General features: G+C 43.9%; 1 protein-coding gene across 5 annotated transcripts in view; it reads left to right on the top strand.

Annotated features, from left to right (window-relative positions):
• ITGA6 (integrin subunit alpha 6) overlaps positions 1-19,298 on the top strand; it is a 69,287-nt gene that overhangs the window by 26,828 nt on the left and 23,161 nt on the right. For 4 of the 5 annotated variants that reach the window (XM_077319709.1, XM_077319708.1, XM_077319706.1 and 1 more), the window contains exons 3-10: positions 762-841; positions 3,389-3,647; positions 9,832-9,963; positions 14,010-14,223; positions 16,660-16,853; positions 17,259-17,347; positions 18,129-18,256; positions 19,190-19,285. In XM_077319709.1, coding sequence (XP_077175824.1) covers positions 797-841; positions 3,389-3,647; positions 9,832-9,963; positions 14,010-14,223; positions 16,660-16,853; positions 17,259-17,347; positions 18,129-18,256; positions 19,190-19,285 — 1,157 coding nt within the window. In that variant the 5' untranslated portion in view covers positions 762-796. Of the gene's footprint in view, positions 1-761; positions 842-3,388; positions 3,648-9,831; positions 9,964-11,185; positions 11,303-14,009; positions 14,224-16,659; positions 16,854-17,258; positions 17,348-18,128; positions 18,257-19,189; positions 19,286-19,298 lie in introns of all 5 variants that reach the window. The other variant, XM_077319710.1, reaches the window with a different exon arrangement.

Genomic DNA, 19,298 nt, shown 5'->3' with positions numbered 1-19,298 from the left:
GGGTGTCTGTTGTGGGGAGAGTAAAGGGAAGGGGACTGTAAGCCGCTTTGAGCCTCCTTCGGGTAGGGAAAAGTGGCATATAAGAACCAACTCTTCTTCTTCTTCTTCTTCTTCTTCTCCTTCTCCTTCTCCTTCTTCTTCTTCTTCATGGAGATTTAAGGGTGGGGTCTGGAAGTTTGGAGAGTCAAGGAGCTCAGCAGGACTATACTGTCCCATAGTCCCCCCTCTCTAAAGCAGCCATTTCCTGCAGGGGAACTGACCTCTGTAGTCTGGCGCTCCACTGTAATTCCAGGAGAAGTCCAGGCCCTACCTAGAGGTTGGCAACCCTCCTCAGAATCAGACTTCAAGACAAACCTTCGTTTATCCCTATCCTTCCTATAAAGTCTTGAGTCTTATAGAGTTTTTTTCTTTCCACAAACTGGGATCCCAAGTCTCCAGGAAGTTTGTGATAGTTTGGCCTATTACAAACAACATCCTGATCATTATGGATGTTATAAAGAGATTCATCATGGACCTTTTTTGAAAGTATATTATGCTCTCAAAACAAAAATGCCCACATTTGTAAAGAGTGATCCACATTGGGGGTTAAGACGGATACTGTAGGCAAACACTGCCATCTAGAGGTGGCTTCTGGTACTAAATGAAATGACCCAAGGGATTTGTGGTTAAAATGTTTGTGGCTGACGGGACTAATGTTCTTGAAACAGTTGTGTTAGGGGGGAAAGCACACAAAACCATGTTCATATTTTTTCCCTCCCCAGCTGATCCGACCAAAGAAAGCAAGGAGGACCAGTGGATGGGTGTAACTGTCCGAAGTCAAGGACCAGGCGGGAAAGTGGTGGTAAGATTTCCAGAAATTAATACTTCAGTAAAGTATTTTTAAATAGATTTCATTAAGGGATCTTTCCACAACATTCATATCATGATGAAAGATGCAACACCCATTATAAGGCCTGAGAAGTAACATATCTGTATTTAAACTATACCATCTGTACACAGCCCGTGGCGCCACGGGCGCCACGGACTGAATAAAAGAGTAAGGGGTAGTGGGGAGGAGTTAGGGCGGGACCGGTCCGGGATAAAAACTCGGAGGGGCCAATCAGGAGCCGCAAAGCGGCTCCTGATTGGCCCCTCCGAGTGTCAATCCCGCACCAAGCGCGGCTCCCCATTGGCTGCTTCACCCGCCCAGGGAATATGGCGGAGCGCCTCGGTGAGTGGCCTGGGAAGCCTTCTCTCGGCCGCTCCGCCAGCCGGCAGAAGGCTCCAGAGAGCCTCGGGTGGGGGGTGGGGCGGAAAGCCTTCTCTCGGCTGGCGGAGCAGCCTCGCAGCGCCGTAGACGCTGCGAGGCTGCTCCGTCAGCCGAGAGAAGGCTCCAGAGAGCCTCGGGTGGGGGGTGGGCCGGGAAGCCTTCTCTCGGCTGGCGGAGCGGCATCGCAGCGTCTACGATGCTGCGAGGCCGCTCCGCCGGCCGGCAGAAGGCTCCAGAGAGCCTCGGGTGGGGGGTGAGCCTCGCAGTGCCGTGCCCTTGCCTGAGCCCTCCTAGCGCCCATTTTATAACTGTTTAAAATGGGCTTATAATCTAGTGTAAAATATGAGCGTAAGTCAAAACAGTATTGCAGTCAAAACAGGTCATACATGCACTGGTTTCTTTTTAAAAAATCATGTTTAAACATGTCTCTGTGGTCAGTGGTTGGGTGTCTCTCAGTAATACACTTGTCTTGAAAACTGCATTGGTGAGAAAAAGGCCAGGAAAGGCGCAAATAATTTTTTTCTCTGTCACAAGAATGCAGCTGCTCATTCTTTTAGGGTAGCAAAGGTTGTGCCATGAGAATTTCGTTTGGAAACTTTAGCCCCATCAACCGTACAGCCTGATCTTGCCCCAAAACTCAAAGGAACATTTAAAAGGAACATGGTTTGAGTTCCTCAAAGATGCCAAAACTACCATTTTGACATGGTGTAAATCACTGGGCACAGAATTCTTTGGGGTAGGGCTAGAGAGATGGAAACACTGCCTTCAGAAGTGTGTAGACTCTGATGGAGGATATGTCGAGAAACAATATTTTCAGGTTTTGACATATTTGTTTGATAAAGGTTTCTGTGGTTTTGTAGCAGTACTTTTTGACTTACTGTTGTAGGTCTGTTTGCACTGCGATGACACACTTGAGGCATCCAAGTTTTGGATTTTGTAGAGCTATTATCTGCTAAGTAACTTCTTTTAGCAGCACCACAAGGGTCTGATTCTCATTAGGACCACCGTGTTGCATGGGGAGGAGGGTCTCCTGCCTCCTACCCACACACTCTGTCGTACTTCTGACCTGAGATTGTGTTGGCAATTAATGCTCCACTCGTGGGCAGAAGACAGGAGAGCTTCTTGCTTTGCCTCGAGAAAAAGCCATTCCTCCTGTTTCCTGTTTGCCCTTCGTGGTGCTGGGAGATCAGTTGACGCCACAAGTGCCGCATCCCATCTGCAGCCTCTTGACGGACATCCATTTGCCGAGCTTGCCAACGGGCAGCCAGGTATGGCGCAGAAGACTTTTATTTTTAAAAACTTAATCCCACCGTTTCTGTGTAGCAGACGCAAGGCAACACAATTGGAGGAAAATCTTATACTTCTGTTTCTGACTTTCTCAACCAGGGTTTCGTCGTTTTGCCGGCGTATAAGACGACTGGGCATATAAGACTACCCCCCAACATTTCCACTCAAAATATAGAGTTTGTTACATTACATTACAGTACTATGGGCCACTATGGGCAGCTATGTCTATCCCAACTGAAGTGCACCCAGCATATAGGACGACCCCCCCCCCCACTTGGAGACATGTTTTTCAGGGGGGAAAAGTAGTCTTATACGCCAGCAAATACTGTAATTAATTTTGAATATATTTTTAAAATTTGTTAAAACATTTATCGGCTGATAGGGCCATGTATGGTCATGCCGAGCCAGCCGCACACCCCCCCCAAATGGCCAGTGATGGGCATGGAGGGCGTGGGAAGGTGAGGGGCCCCAGGTGGGTGTGTGCACAGCTTTGCTTCTCAGCCATATTTTGCACAATCATGCCTCTTCCAGGGTTTCTCAAAGCCCAAAGAATGTTTCATGGAGTTTCTGAAAGTTGAGAAAGACTGCCCTTCGTAGATGAAACATGGAAGCGGGACACTTTTCCTTGTCCTTGCAGGGAAGGTGGCTCTGCCCAAGAGGGAGGAGAAGGCCTCGCTCATCCACAGTTTTTTGAAGAATATGTCAGGGAGTTTCTCAAAGTTGAGAAAGACTGCCCTACGTAGATGAAACACAGAAGTGGGTCGCTTTTCCTTGCTCTTGTAGGGAAGGTGGCTCTGCCCAAGAGGGAGGAGAAGGCCTCGCTCATCCAGAGTTTTTTTTCACGCCTTGCAGACTTGCGCCCATCGCTACGAGAAAAGGCAGTACGTCAACACCATTCAGGAAACTCGAGACATCATTGGGAGGTGCTACGTGCTCAGTCAGGATCTCACCATCAGGAGCGATGGCATGGATGGCGGGGAATGGAGCTTCTGCGACGGCAGGCTGAGGGGCCACGAGAAGTTTGGTTCGTGCCAGCAAGGCGTGGCTGCCACTTTTACCAGGGACTACCATTATGTTGTGTTCGGGGCACCTGGCACCTACAACTGGAAAGGTACCGGCTTCAGTTTTTGCGATTCTTATTGTGTTATTGTTTATGATTTAATTTATTATTTATTGTGTTTGTTCCCTGCCCTTTCTCTTTGAACCCAGGGCGGGGTACACCATAATGAAACGTACAGAACAGAAATTAAAAGTACATATAAATACACCCTTTTCTGCACCCTCCTGAGAATAAGAGCTCTTAAATAATACTCAGACCTGCTTATATCCTTTGCAAATGTTTTAGTGGTGTGAAGTCTCTTCTTAATCTTCATCTGCAGAAGTTTTAAAAAACATATGGGCATCCCAGCAAGTACATGGGGAGGTCTGTTTTTGTGAAAAAGACAGGTTTGCTTTGTAAATGGAACTGGAGAGCAATATCTGAACAAATGTGGGGTTTAAATTGCATTTTCATCATCTTTCATGTTGAATGTAACACGAAAATGAATTGAAATATGGATATGGGAAAATCAGATGTATGCTATGCCTCAGGCTTTCTCAGTCAGGGTTTTATGAAACCCTGGGGTTCCTTGATGGCCCTGGAAGGGTTTCGTAAATGGGTGGGAGTGATTTTTTTTACACATATTTTTATAATGTGTTAAACATTTATTGGGTGCTACTATGTCCATATATGGTGATGTTGGCCTCCCCAAAATGGCCAATGATGAGCCTGGAGGGGTGGAAAGGGGAGGGGGCCCAGGTGGGCGGGTACACAGCTATGCTTCCCAACCATATTCTGCACAATCGCACCACTTTTGAGATTTCTCAAAGTCTGTAAAATGTTTCAGGGGTTTCTCAATAGGAAAAAAGTTGAGAAAGACTGCTATACATGGATTGTATCTTCCTTCCTTGTAGGTTGTGAACAGGGTTTTGTACTAGATGACCCTTGGGGTGCCTTCCAGCTCTTTGTTCCCTTGAATTTCAGAATTGCCTCATGGGCTATTTCAGGGTCCCCCCCAGCCACACATTAGCCTGATGCCCCCGGGGAATGCAAAAATACAGGCAGAATGGTGAAAGCCATTTCCTGTTGTTCATTCCTAGCATTCTGTCCCTGAATACAGAAGCTGGAAGTTAAGATGATGGAAGAAAGCAGGCAGCTGAAAATTTGGGTGCTTTCTTGCTCTGACTTCCATTCCTCCAGCTCTGGATATGGACCACTACAACACAAGCTTTCCTCAAGTTGCCCAGAGAGGGGGGACTTGCGGGGCCGAATTGTCCTCAATGCACATGCACACAAATACAAAAAAGGTAGGAAAACAGCAAGACCTCCTGAATATCTGTGTTTGAGCGCCTAAGAAGATCACACAAAGGCAGAACATAGATGCAACGACAGTCAGAATTACTGTTGTTTTGTTTTCTAGTTGTGCAAAAGTGCATTGATCTCCAGGGAAGACTTGCTTGAGGGAGGGACAGAGCCCTAGTGAGTGTTACTGGAGGAGCACGAGCCAATGGATTTGTCTCAGCTTGTGGATGGTGAAAGGCTGTGAACTGTTCCTCCAACTTCCACTATTAACAAAAAACACCTTTGTTTCCTCGCTGCTCTGTTATGGGAACGGCGGTGGAATTCTTTCCTCCTCCGACCTTTGGCCGGTGCAGTAAATCCTTGCTGCGCACACCTGTGCTTGACACATGAGCCATGCAGAATCTTTGAGCCTTGGCACACACTGGTTTGGTGTCACAAAAAATCTGACAGTTCCGGTACGGAACGTCAAACTGAGCGACTGCTTTCATCAGTCAGAGGACAACGGCTGCTGCAGAAATACCTGCCTGTGCTGTAAAATTAGATTGGTTCTATCTGCTGATCAAAGGTGTTAGATGTAGTTAGATCTTCTTGCCTTTTGTTGAAGAGACAGAACTGTCCACTAGCGGAAATTAAGATTTTAAATAAGTCCCACCCCCCCCAGTAATTACTGCAGACATTCTGAAAAACATACCGTTTAGTATTACAAATTAATATATATTTTGAGCAGCCCTCAAAGAGCATTTGTGAGTTGGTGCTCTTTATTAATATGGAATGTCAACTCTCATACAGAGACATATGTTTAGGAGAGCGTATTTTCTCCATCCTAATAGTTCAGCGCCAATAATGTTGAGAAGAAAGAGAGTTGGTTTTTCTACCCTGCTTTTCACTACCAGGAGGAGTCTCAGTGGTTAACAATCCCTTCCTCTCCCCATGACAGATACCTGTCAGGTACATAGGGCTGAGAGAGCTCTGACAGAACTGCTCTGTGAGAACAGCACTAACAGGACTGTGAGTAGCCCAAGGTCACCAAACTTATGGAGGAGCAGGGAATGAAGTCTGGCTCTCCAGATTGGAGTCTGCCGCTGTTAACTACGACACCAAGCTGCTCTTGCACTACTAAGTCTACAAGGGGGGGTACCAATTACAGCTGGCCCCATTGACCATATCATGTCACCCTTTCGTTTTCCTGTTGGGGCCACATCTGTTCTTCCCAGTGGGCACACCTGGTGGAGATCAGTGGATTTCCCAAGTCGGACTGGAATGCAAAGAACATAGGTCACACTGGTATTTCTGTCTCTGCTTATTTCTACAGTCTGCCCTCATGCCCTGTCCCAGACCTCAAAGCAGTCTCTGATTGGTGGTAGCAAATTCTGACATGGGCACCACCACTCAAGGAAATACATGTCCCCCTCCCTTTTTGGATAGTGACAATGCAACAGAATCTTCGTCCTTCCAGCACTTCTGCCTCCAAGTTCCACTCCATTCTTTTCCTTCAGCCCAGCATTCTCTTCACCTTGCTGGGACTGAAACAAGGTCCCCTTTGCCTTTATTGTTAGTTGGCCACGTTTGTAGAAGGTTACTGTGAGGTCAAGCCTTCTTCAGACTGCAGGTGGTAGATTCCAACTCTTGTCTGTTCCCCCAAAGAGCAGCAAAAGTGGAAAGAGAAAACACAGCACTGAGACAGGGGAGAACTCTCTCTTTCCTCACTGTGATAGTTTACCCCGTTTGCAGGGAGATTTTAACACAAGGCTCTGTAATGCAATTCTCCAACTGATGTTTGAAGTGGTACATGGTCCGTTCTACAACTCCATTGCTATGCATGACTGAGCCAGCATGCTGCGGTGCAAAAAGGAAGACAAGGTTCATGCAATCAGTGCATGTATGCGCCGGTGCACCTGGGTGGTATGGGGTCTGCTCATCACCCAAAACAGTCTTCACAACCAGGCTTAACTCTCCCAGAGTAAGAGTTAAGCCACTCTGCCATACTACAAAGCAGTCACCCTTTCACCTCTGTGCTCTTTGGCTGGGGCAGACCCAAACCAACATCTGCCATTTTTCCCTCCAACATGCCATCCCACCTCTGAAAGAAGACTGGATGCTGAAGCAGCACTCCCATAGGCTCTGGTGCAAAGCAGCCGGTTGGCTGTTTGACATTTCAGCAGTAGGGTAGAAAAGCTCCTGTCTGTCACACTGTGCCATGTCATTGGTCTATCAAGGTGAGTAATACTTAATTCTGCCTGGCAGCATCCCTCCAAGGATTTAAAGCCAAACTAGTGACCATGAGGCGATCTCCCCTGTTTTAGAGCAATTTAAAAATGCTTCGGGAGCCTGATCAGGTCCACAGCATGGTGGCACAAAATGTTCTTGTCCAAACTCTCTTGTGCCTTTTCAAGTTTCAAAACAGTTGCGTTTGTCCCCACGTTTTTAAATTGCCCAGTTTTGGTTCTAAATGGTGGCAGCCTATCTGTCCCATACATTATGCCATTATGTCTAATCTGGTCTTCAGAGGGAGGGCTTCCAAATCAACTACTACCTGATCTTTCTAAGCAGAAATGTTGGGCATTAAATACAGAAAGAAGGTAAATCTACAACTGAGTAATAGCCTCTTTCTTTCAACACATAGCACACCACAGAGAATTGAAATCAGGACTAGAACTTTGAAATATATTCACTGTGAAATGATGTACAGAGTAGGTCAGGTTTTCTCAACCAAGGTTTTGTGAAACCTTGGGGTTTCTTGAGAGCCCTGGAAGGGTTTCCCAAATGGATGGGAGTTAATTAATTTTTAATAGAGTTTTTAAATTTGTTAAACATTTATCATGTGATATGATCTTATATGGTCATGTCAACCCACCCTCTCCTCCCAAAATGGCCACCCTCCCCTCCCAAAATGGCCAATGATAGGCCTGGAGAGGGTGGGAAGTGGAGGGGCCTGGGGTGGGCATGTACACAACAATGTTTCCCAACCATATTCTGCGTGATTGTGCCAGGGTTTCTCAAAGCCTGAAGAATGTTTCAAGGGTTTCTCAATAGTTGAAAAATTGAGAAAGGCTGTAGTAGTGTTCATCTTCATTTCACACATCTCCCCTACAACTACTCAAAGCACGTTGTAACAATCCATGTACTGAACAAACAAACCCAAGTGATTCATCTAGCCCTGGGGTTTCTTGACAGCCCTGGAAGGGTTTCTCAAATGGGTGGGATTTAATTAATTTTAATTTATAAACATTTTATATAAAATGTATACATCTTCTAAACAGAATAACACTGGTTAAAATATGATTACAGTAAACATCATAAACTATCAGTAGTTTAAGAATAAATTCCTAAGAGATAATCCAATTAACAATTGTCAGATACGGGCAGTGGGCAGGGACAATCCCGCTTTACTGGCCTGTCCATCAATAGAACTTAATGGTAGTTCTGTGGCGCTTCTGATAGAAGAAAACTCAACCACCATTTTGAGATTTGCAGGGAAAGATGTTGACATACCCAGCACAAAGAATACTGCCCAAGTCTTGGGACATGAATGTTTGACTTTGCTTTTGAAAGAATCTCAGCTTTTTAATGATTAAAAGAACTGAGGGCTGTGGACAAAAAAACTGCTCCTGCCATCCTCTTCCTATGTACTCAAGAGTAAACCCCTTGAATTTCAACGGAACATTTCTTAGTTAGTACGCAATCTGTATATACGTGCTTGAAATATTTAGGTATGTAACTTGAATGGTGATTACAAGCATGTTGTCTTTTTTTAACCATTTATGCAAAGATTTCAGTTCTCAAAGTAGTAATTATCACATTGGTGTTCTTCCACATAGCTCCAGGCTCTACCCCTCCTTTCTGCCCAAGGCCTTCATTTTCCCCAGGCCTTCTGCCTTCTCTCGTCTCACTAAAACGTCTCAAAGTCTGCCAGTACTACAGATCCCAAGTAAAATTAATCATGTGACTGCATAACAATTGTATGTTTTATCATGAATACAGTATTCAGGTTTCATTGTGAAGGAGTATACCTCATTCTCATTGCATCATTGAGAACTTTTCTTGGTTTCATATTTCTGTTGCTTAATATGACTTCAAACCAAATCTGCAGTTTCATGCTGTAAACACCACAGAAAACCATTATTTGTTTCTGCTGAAAGGTGACACCTGGTTTTGCATAATCCCCCCTCCCCCTCCTTTCCATGCATGGTCATATACAGTATTTGCTGGCATATAAGACTACTTCCCCCCCTGAAAAACATGCCTCCAAGTGTGTGTGGGGGGGTCATCCTATACGCCGGGTACACTTCAGTTGGGATAGACATTGCTGCCCATAGTGGCCCATAGTACTGTAATGTAATGTAACAAGCTCTATATTTTGAGTGGAAATGTTGGGGGGTCGTCTTATACGCCCAGTCGTCTTATACGCTGGCAAATACGGTAATTAAATACTTTTTGTTTTTGTTTGCCATTATGCATGAGCCCCAAATGATGGTTTCTGCTTTTCCCAGCAAAACCAAGATGCCAAGCTGGAGTTTCATGCTGGTTTACAGCAAAGAGTGTAAGTGAAGAATTGGGTTGGATGTGATAGAACTCTTAACAGTGCCATGCTTAGAGACAATGCAGTTAACTAGCTCCTGTGCGAGGCCATTGGTGCTCTTCTTCCTGTAATATAGAATAGAATATGAAGGAATAGAAGGAATTTGAAGATCTGAGCCTATGATTTGCTGCAAAAGGGAAGTCATCACCATACACGGAAGATGGAGAGCAAGCATGGGAGCTTCTTCAAGCTCTTTCAGGCTTGTTCACATGACAAACAGCGACGCGCCACAACATCTGAAGCAAGCCAGCGGTGTGCATTGTGGTTTTCTCATTCCTTCCAAACAAAACTATACCATTGTTCCCTTACGTTTCCCCCACGCATACTCCCTTCCCTTGACATTCCATTTTTGTTTTTGCCATCTCATCCTTCTAGGTGTGGTCCGGGCAGAGCAAAAAAATCAGACATTTTATGAGTTGGACATCTTTGACGATGGGCCTTACGAAGTTGGGGATGAGAACAGCCGTGATGAGAACCTAGTCCCTGTTCCAGCTAACAGTTACTTAGGTAGGATTAAGTTCGTCAGAGGTCTTTGAGGTTTGCCATTCAAACAGAGGGTAATAATGTCCATTTCTGCCATGAAAGTAATTGCGTTCCAGACTTCCCCGTATGGGTGTAAGCTGATAGTTGGCTGTTCAGTGCCCTCTTCTTAAATTATGGATGGTCGGAGGGTATATAACAGTACTCTGGAGAGAGATCTTGGTGAGCTGCTAGTGTAATGAGACATTTCAGAGGGATGGTAAGGATTTGCTAGTCTTTCTGTTGTCAGCATAATAATTGTATTGCACAGTAAGTACTATGGATCAATAGTCCTGACTTCATGCGCAAAGCTCTGCGAGGTCTATGGAATTTGTCACTGAAGATGACTCTGATGGCTGGGATTGGCTTTCAGAATATATCGGTTGTGAACGCATCAAAATAATGTTCCAGAATTGACAGGTAACATCCGAGGCTTCTGCACAACGCTTTAAGGAGTGCATGAAAAGATTTTGCGTGTCACCCGGCAATTACAAAGCATGCTTTTTGGTGTCCCGCTTTTGAATGTGGATTGACAGGAATGACAATTTGTGCAAGGTTTGTGATGAAGGGGAGCAAAGTTCCTGGCAGTGGAAACAGTGAAGAAAGGGAATGGCTCTATGCAGTTTGCCTGGTTTGTAGTCATACGGCTATGGAGAATTGTGCCTCCAGATATTGTCTGCCCATTCTCCAAGTCTTTCAAACAGTTACAAGCTGCATTTCCAGGTTACTAATCTATGTCTTACTCAGTGAACATGGCTCAAAATGCAGAATTCATGCAATTCTTTGCAGGGCGTTGACCGAGAACTTAAGCAGACCAGTGTGTGTGAGTTGATATGGTTAACTATTATTGTTAATATGGATATGGATGGATTGAGACTTGAGAAGGCAATGCAAAGAATTTTTCAGTTTGCTGAGAATGCGATAAAAAAATAAATGTAACAATGCCCCTTTTGTGATGTTTACTAATAATGCTGTATCACAAAACATGTTCATTGGTTTACATTTCTGAATGTTGTCTGTAGACATGTTCTTACTTTCTTCCCTTGGTTAATTTATTTCTAGTATCTCAATTTCTCTCTCTGTTTCTGGGCTGAGGTGGTAAGCTTCTGCTGTATTCCAAGTAACCACATCAGTTTCTGTTTGTGATGTTCTTTTCTTAACTCGACTGTCTTCTTTTCCTGAACTTTCTGTCTCTGCTCCCGTTTTACAGGCCTTCTTTTTATGACAAGTGTGTCTGATGCTAATCCCGATCAGTTTGTCTACAAAACACCCCCTCCCGGTGTCAGAGTAGACAAGTCCACTGATTTGATGACGAATAGCTACCTAGGTTTGTGACTTCTGACACAATAGCCCGTGCTGCTTCATTTGTTCAATTCCAGACATTATTGCACCACTTTTAGTTTCATACTGTAGAAGAAATGCAAATGAGATGAGAGTCTTTATGATACAAGATGGCTTCTTTAAAATATAGAAGCCCTAGGATTCAAACCTAGGGACCCCCCTGAGTAGGGGCCTTGGAGAGACTGGAAGGTCCAGTGGTCAGGTCATGGAGTGTTGCCAAGCTAGGATTGGGAAAGACCTGGAGATTTTGAGCCTGAGGAGGACAAGGTGTGGGCAGGGAAGGGATTTCATTGGCATAATTCCATAGAGTCCACCTTCCAAGACTGGCCCTTTCCTCAAGGTCAACTGATCTCTATCACGTGGAGATTAGTTGTAATCCCAGGAGATCTCCAGCCACCAAGTGTTTGATAACTCTAGTCATTTGACTGGTGGTCCTTCAGCCATCATTTTCCCCTCCATATACTTCATAAGTGGGGAGAGAAAATACAGTAGTACCAAAGAGTTGTAGTCCATCATTATTGGTATCTGACCTGAATCTTATCTCACAATGGATTTCTTTCTCTGATGGTCAGAATGGCAGCAGTGAAGGAATCTAAGGGTAGCACTGACTGGGAGCAACATGTTTCCTTTCCAGATTCACCTGACAATTGCTTCAGAGTGCTGGAAAAAAATTGGATTTGGAACTCAAGTTCACCTTGATATTTTTATATGTTCTAGAACTGAGTTTAACACAACTGAAACTGAGAACTACATGTTACGGACAACACTAGGCTGCCTTGAATCTAGCATCCCTGTATCAAGATGGGAGTATTATTGCATAACTGGCCAGCACCCATTCAGGACCTCCGGTTGCTTCTTCTGGTGGCTGATTCTACATATTTTGGGAAGCAAGAGCTTGACTTGGGGGATCCCATTTTCAGCAGCTATGTCTTACCTGTTTCTAAGCTGCCTTTAAACACCCTGTTTAATTTGGCACAAGAGTTAATCTCTTGGTTCCAGACCATTTAACACATTTAATCTGAATATGGTTTAAGTCCCCCCCCCACAAATATAGGGAAATAAATTTTTAAATGTTTGAGTGGTGGAATCAAAAACAAAAAAGTCCCTGCATGCTGCTATAAGCCAGTGTCTGCCTGCATTTCACAAATTTTTAATATTTTTGGGAGGGCTTCAGGGTGGCAGTGGGAATGCATATACTTTTTGTTCTGAAAGTTACATGCATGGGGATGAAGAAAAGAGAGAGGGCTTCAACTGATATGAAATACACAAATCAATGTTAATTATCATCCATCTGTCAGAAAGCAATGTTTTTCAAAGTCCTTCCTTGTAAGTAAGTAGTCAGTCTAATCATGTAGAACGTATCAATTTGTGTAGCTATTTGCTAGGAGAGGAATTTTCCTCCATTATCTGGCATAGACTGCATAAACAGTTGTGACAGCATATAAAACTATTTCTTGGTGAGAAGGTGGAATGCCTACAGCATGGTTTAACAATAGTAGTTCTGGAATACAAGCTGTTTTAAAATGAACACTTTTGCTACAACCAATTTCTAATATTTTTCGGCATGGGAGCATTGCCACCACATATGAATGCATGTACTTTTTAAACACATGGATTAAATCACATGCTATGTGGTATGGTTTAATTTCTAAATGAGAGGTATATGGTGGATGTTTAATTTTTTCTGGCAATCAAATGCTTGCCTTCTCAAATTAAAAGCCATGACACCAACTCCAAGGTCCCTACATTCTTCAAACCATAGAGTAGCCCACTAGAGTCCTATACAGCTATTGCAGAACTTGGTACATATAGCACATTAAAAGAGTTTCCTTGGAATAAGAGTAAATTGGGACACTTCTGAATAGACCTGTTAGAATTGCCTCCATAGATACCTACCAGACCTGCTTTTAACCCCCCCCCCAAAACCACCATCCCCTCCAACAAAGCAGACCTTGCTATTCTCACTTTGTAAAGACTATATCTCTATACCTCTAGGACGTGGACAGTCATGATGATGAAGCATCAGTCCTTACCACTGAACTGAGAGTTCTGGAAGGATAGGATTAAATCAAGGAAAGGCAGTATATATTTATAATGGTTGGGATGGAGGCACTGGATAAACCCTGTAGCCCTGCTTCAATGGCTGGGACCATCACATGCTGCCATAACATGTAGTTCTGCCCTGGGAGTTAAGATTTTTTAACAAAAAAAAAAATGGACATTATAGATGATGGCTTCTGCGCATCCTTCACGGGCCTTTTGAGAATAATGTTGATGAATTCACTGCTGCTTAAGTTTCTAAGGGTTCAGTTCATGGAATGCTGCATTTCTTATCCCATTGAAATGAATGTGTCAGTGTGTCAAAGCTTGGTAGATTATGCTTTTCAGTAGTAAATTACCACTTGATGATGAATGCTATTTGTATAGAGAATGTGAAGAGCATGGGCCATTCTCCATGAGGAATTACATTCATATAATATCACAAGCACCCTATATTAAAGTGGTATGGTGCAGATTTTTGGAAGTATGTGCAGTTAAATAAAAATGGCAAAGCCTGTGCGTATTATATAAAATGATGCAAATATACATGTATACATCCAGTTCCTTCAGCCACCACTTTAATATAGTATAGTTGCTGATGCTTGACAAGCAACAGTGTCAAGTTCTTTTCAATTGAACTATTTCTGTTATAGGGTTTTCCTTGGACACAGGAAAGGGCATAGTATCTAAACAACATATGACGTTTGTTTCTGGAGCCCCAAGAGCAAACCACAGCGGAGCTGTTGTCCTGTTGAAAAAAGACCACAACAGTCCAAGTGCACTGACCCTTGAACACATGTTTGAAGGCGAGGGGCTGGCTTCTTCATTTGGCTATGATGTGGCAGTTGTAGACCTCAACAACGATGGGTAAGGTTCTCCTCTGACTCTTACTTATGTTTCGTATTGTAGCTCAGGGGAGGGCTTAGGGGAAGAGATTTTGCTTCAGATGCAAACGGTCCCAGGTTCAATCCCTGGATTCTCCAGTTAACAGGACCAGGCAGTAGGTGACATGAAAGACTTCAATTTGAGACCCTGGAGAGCTGGTGCCAGTCTGAGTAGACACACTGGCCTGGATATACCAGTGGTTTGTTTCAGTGCAAGGCGGTTTCATGTGTCTCTTTTTTTGCCAATGAAGTGACTATAGAATGGGAATCATGTGCCTGCTCTCCCTAGCTCCTGAGAATAACCAAGCTGTGGCAAGTTGACTTGAATGGGAGATCTATGTGTAGTGCCTCACACTAGTCCAGCCTTGATGTCACTGTAGCATGGATCCAAGGTGACTTCAAGGGTACCTTACAGTAGTCCATAGTACCTTACACTATTCCATTCTTGATGTCACCATGGCATGGATCCAAGTGGCAAGATAAGAAGAAGAAAGGTTGGTTTTTATATGCTGCTTTTTTCTCCCAGGAGTCTCAAAGCAGCTTATAATCGCCTTTACTTTCTACTTCTCTCCCCACAACAGCCACCCTGTGAGGTAGGGGAGGCTGAGAGAGCCTTGATATTACTGCTCCGTCAAAACAGCTTTATCAGTGCTGTGACTAGCCCAAAGTCACCCAGTTAGCTGCCTTTGGAGGAGAGGGGAATCAAGCCTGGCTTACCACACTGACAAGTCAAGGGGACTGTCTTTTGGAATAAAGTGTGTTGAAAGAAAGTGTATTTACAGCTACCTTGACTTGTTTCTCCAGCGGTAATGTTGGATCCAATATGACCCCTTGGTTCATAACCAAGTCAGCAAGTGTCGGTGAATCAATGTAAGCACGATGTTCTTCAAATGGGTTGTGTCCACACCGACAGACTTTGCAGGCTCAAAATGCACAAAGAAGTTAACAGAATGCCAATAAATATACTTTGTAAACTACTGTAGAACTTAGTCAGTAAAAGTCTCTGATCATTTTCTCCTTGAACTTACTAAAATAGCTTAAAAGGAATCTGTCTGTAATAATAGATTTATCGTTGAAGCCATGGGTCATAACCACCATAAGAACAAACAACATAAACACCCAACAGCATATACTGAAATATAAAAACATTAAAAATAACAGTAGGATTTAAAAGTTAGGTTGAAATTAAGTACAATCAGTTAATGGATGATGTTGGTAACTTGGGAAACAAAACCTTTCCTAATTATTACAGAAGATAAACATAAAATTGCCTACAGTCTGGGTAGCAGAAGGAATGTCATCTGGTAAGAGAAAGACCACACAATCCTCATCCCTGCTAGAAACCTCAGATAATGTTAATATCAGTTTGAGTGCATAGAATCATATAAAGCAGTGGTCCCCAGCCCCCGGTCCAGAAACTGGGACCGGTCTGTGGATCAGTCGGTACTGAGCCACGGCTCCTTCTCATCCTCCTCCCCAGCTGCTGCTTAGAAGGCTGCCCTGCCACTAGCTCACCTTTGGTGCTCTCCAGTGGCCGCCATGGCTGGGGCTCCCATTCGGCGTGGCACTGCGCGGCTGCTACTGGCAGCGCCCCCCAGCGGGCAGCAGGAAGTCAGGGGCGCCGGCGGGAAAGCAAGTGGAACGGGGGCTCAGGCGGCGACGTCCCTCAGCAAAAGACTACCCACCCCCCAGGCCTCAGTAAAATTGTCAAGCGTTGACCGGTCCTCAGTGATAAAAAGGTTGGGGACCACCGATATAAAGGACAATACAGTAAAGCAAGGATAAGTTCTTCAGGTTGATTAGAACCACAAGGGTACAGGTGCTGCTCCTTGTTAAATCTACCCTATAAGGCCTGGGGGACAGGACCTGGGGGACAGGACCCCTTTTACAGGGGTTGTGGCAAGGCAAGCAGCTTGGCGGGGGCACCACTGTTGCTGCTCCTCCTGTAGGCATCTGTCTGAAGCAGCGGAAAAAGAGTGAGATTAGCATGGTAGGACAAGAGGCAGAACTGCACTGAGGAACCCTGGTAAAAAAACAATTTATATATAATCATGAACAATGGATCTTCGCACCATTGGTCAGTTTTGGTTTAATTTCTGTGAAAGAACACTTGCATAATTTTATGGTTGGGGGTCACCACAGCATGAGGAACTGTATTAAAGGGTCGCGGCATTAGGAAGGTTGAGAACCACTGCTGTAATGGAAATCTTTGAAATTGTATAGGGCGTTCTTGGAAGGGCATTGTCAAAATCATTTACATGACAAAAGAAGGATCTAGAGTACTTGAGCCGTGGATACCAAGGAGAAAATTTGGAATTTTGAACCTTTCTGAGTTGCTGCTACTTGTTGCATTGTAAACTGTATTGAGTTATTCAGTGATCACTGATGGTACTTTTGTTGGTTTTTTTCCCCTCCTTAGTTGGCAAGATATAGTTGTTGGTGCCCCTCAGTATTTTGACAGGGATGGAGAAATTGGTGGTGCTGTGTACGTTTATATTAATCAACAAGGCAGGTGGGAAGGGGTGAAGCCAATTCGGCTCAATGGAACCACAGACTCCATGTTTGGAATTGCCGTTGAAAATATTGGCGACATTAATCAAGATGGCTACCCAGGTGAGGAGCTTGGAAATCAGTTAATGCTTTATTCACTAGCACTGAAAAGAACATATAGGAGTTTTGTGTATGGCTGTTGTTTTCATGTTCACAATTGTTGAATCCAACGCAAACTGTTTTGGCAGTGGCACAAGTTACTTTTTAAAAAACCGTACAGCTCATTTTTTCTGAAAACATATTTATGTCAAAATCGGGACTGCCCTGGCAAACATTTCTATTTCTGTTGCGTTGATCTGAAGCCATGACAGTTTCTAATTTATTCTTTTATGCATACTTCCTGCCACGCTCAGTAAACACAATTTACAATGTCTTATTTGAACAACTGAATGATGCGCAAGTATTTGGTTTAAATCATGAGTTCTGCTTTGAATGACTTTTTTTTTAATTTAAAAAACAACAACACAGATATAGCTGTGGGAGCACCATATGACGATCACGGAAAGGTGTTTATATATCATGGCTCCAGCAGTGGAATAAATACAAAACCAGCACAGGTAATAAAACAGAAGGCTTGCTTCTCTGAACTTCCTTTCACATATACCCCAGGTCCTAAACAGTTGACCACTTGTTTTTTTTTCTGCCTCTTCTTTGCCTTTCTGGGTGTCTTTCTACTCCTTGCAACCTTGCACCCTCTTTGTGACCCCTTAAATCTGCTAGCATTTTTGGAATGTATGTAGGGGGTGGGGGGCAGACTTCTATAAACGCTTGCTTGCTTGCACATTAATCTTTCTTATAACGGCTTACAGTTTCAGTAGAAAAGAGCTAGAGTCCAGCAAACACCTTCAAGTCTAACAAAATTTGTGGCCGGGTTTGACCTTTGTGAGTCATGGCTCACTACTTCAGCTATGTGAGAAATTAATGCTGACCAGAGAGTCATCTGACTGGACCTTGGTAAAGAATGTTTGCCTTCTTTCTAGCTCTGTAGGATTCGATTGCTCTCGGTTTCCTACTGCCTGTATGACTCTCTTCCTGCATCCATTGCTCTTAGCTGCCTTATTCCTTTCAGTGCACCCATCCCGTTTGATTCCTCCCCCTACTCCTGCCCAGTGCGTCTTATTATTTACAGAATTTTCTTCTCAAGGATGAAACAGTTTAATCCAGGGGTGGCCGAACTGTGGCTGTCCAGGTGTCCATGGACTATAATTCCCATGAGCCTCTGCCAGCACACGGGTAGTCCATGGGCCTCTGGAGAGCCACAGTTTAGCCACCTCTGGTTTAATCGATAGCCTGACACAGCTTGTCATAACAGCTTGTCTACTCCTGGTTTTGTTTTAGATTGTAAATGGCAGAGACAATAACATCACGTTCTTTGGGTATTCTATTACTGGAAACATGGACCTTGACAAAAACTCTTATCCTGACATTGCTGTTGGATCACTTTCAGACTCCGTGTTCGTTTACAGGTGTGTGTCGCGCTGTCTTCACTATTTTTTCACTGGGTTGCTTGAGTAAAAAGGTGCTGAGAGGCTGCCAAGATCCAATCGCACGATCATTTGTGGAGGGATTGCCTGTTCCTCATTCACTAGCATGTTCGCACACACAGTAGTGTATAGCTTTCTGCCTCTGAAGTCAGTAGTAAGTTACTGGCACCACCGAGGGGGCGAGGATGTGTGTAACAAAAGTGTGGATAGTTCCAATGTGGGTACATAACGTTTTGAGTGTGCCGTGACACAAAGGATTAGCAAAGAATAAATGATTGACTAGCAGAACCTGCTTTTCCGAGCCTTTTTTTTCTTTAAGGCTGTGATTTTGGCAGGCAACAGAACAGGTGACCAGCTCATGTCTTGCAATCTACCCCTTCATGCTACAAAAGAAGATGGTAGAATTTTGAGGGGGAGGGGGATATTCCCACACACTGTAAGCTAATCTTTCAAGAGGAAGGAAAGGGTTAAATCCTTTTCTTTTAAGGGTTGTTTTTCTATACGCAGGGATCTTTTTATATGTGAGTCACCAGCTGCAGTTTGAAGTGGTGTAGCCCACACTAAGATTTACCACCTTATCTGGGAGAGCTCCAATCCACTGCTGTAGGAAAATGTCATTATGAATGTCCTGTCTCTTGTGCATAATGAATAGGGGAAGAAGGAATGGGAAGTGACCGTTTCATTCCCAGTGCAGTCATTTGGCATTTACCTACTAAAATATAAAATATCCCACTGTTTTATTCGTCACCAGTGTAAAAAGAGACAACTGGAATGCCTTGAATAGCAACAGGTGGTAAACAACAAAGCGCACTATCTCTGACCCTCCACAGTCCCGTAAAGATGGCCTAGTGATGCTTTTACAATGCTTTTTACGCTGCCAATAACTTAATAATTTCTTCCCCTCAAATGCACCAGATCGAGGCCAGTGGTAAGCGTTAAGAAAACTATCAAGGTATCTCCAGAAAAAATTGACATGAACACAAAAAACTGTTTGGAGTCCAGTGGAATTTGGTAAGTCGTGTTC

Source organism: Paroedura picta, chromosome 2 (assembly GCF_049243985.1).
Source record: "Paroedura picta isolate Pp20150507F chromosome 2, Ppicta_v3.0, whole genome shotgun sequence".
Classification (NCBI taxonomy): domain Eukaryota; kingdom Metazoa; phylum Chordata; class Lepidosauria; order Squamata; family Gekkonidae; genus Paroedura; species Paroedura picta.
The sequence above is the reverse complement of the archived record's forward strand: the minus strand, read 5'-3'. Positions and strand labels throughout refer to the sequence as shown.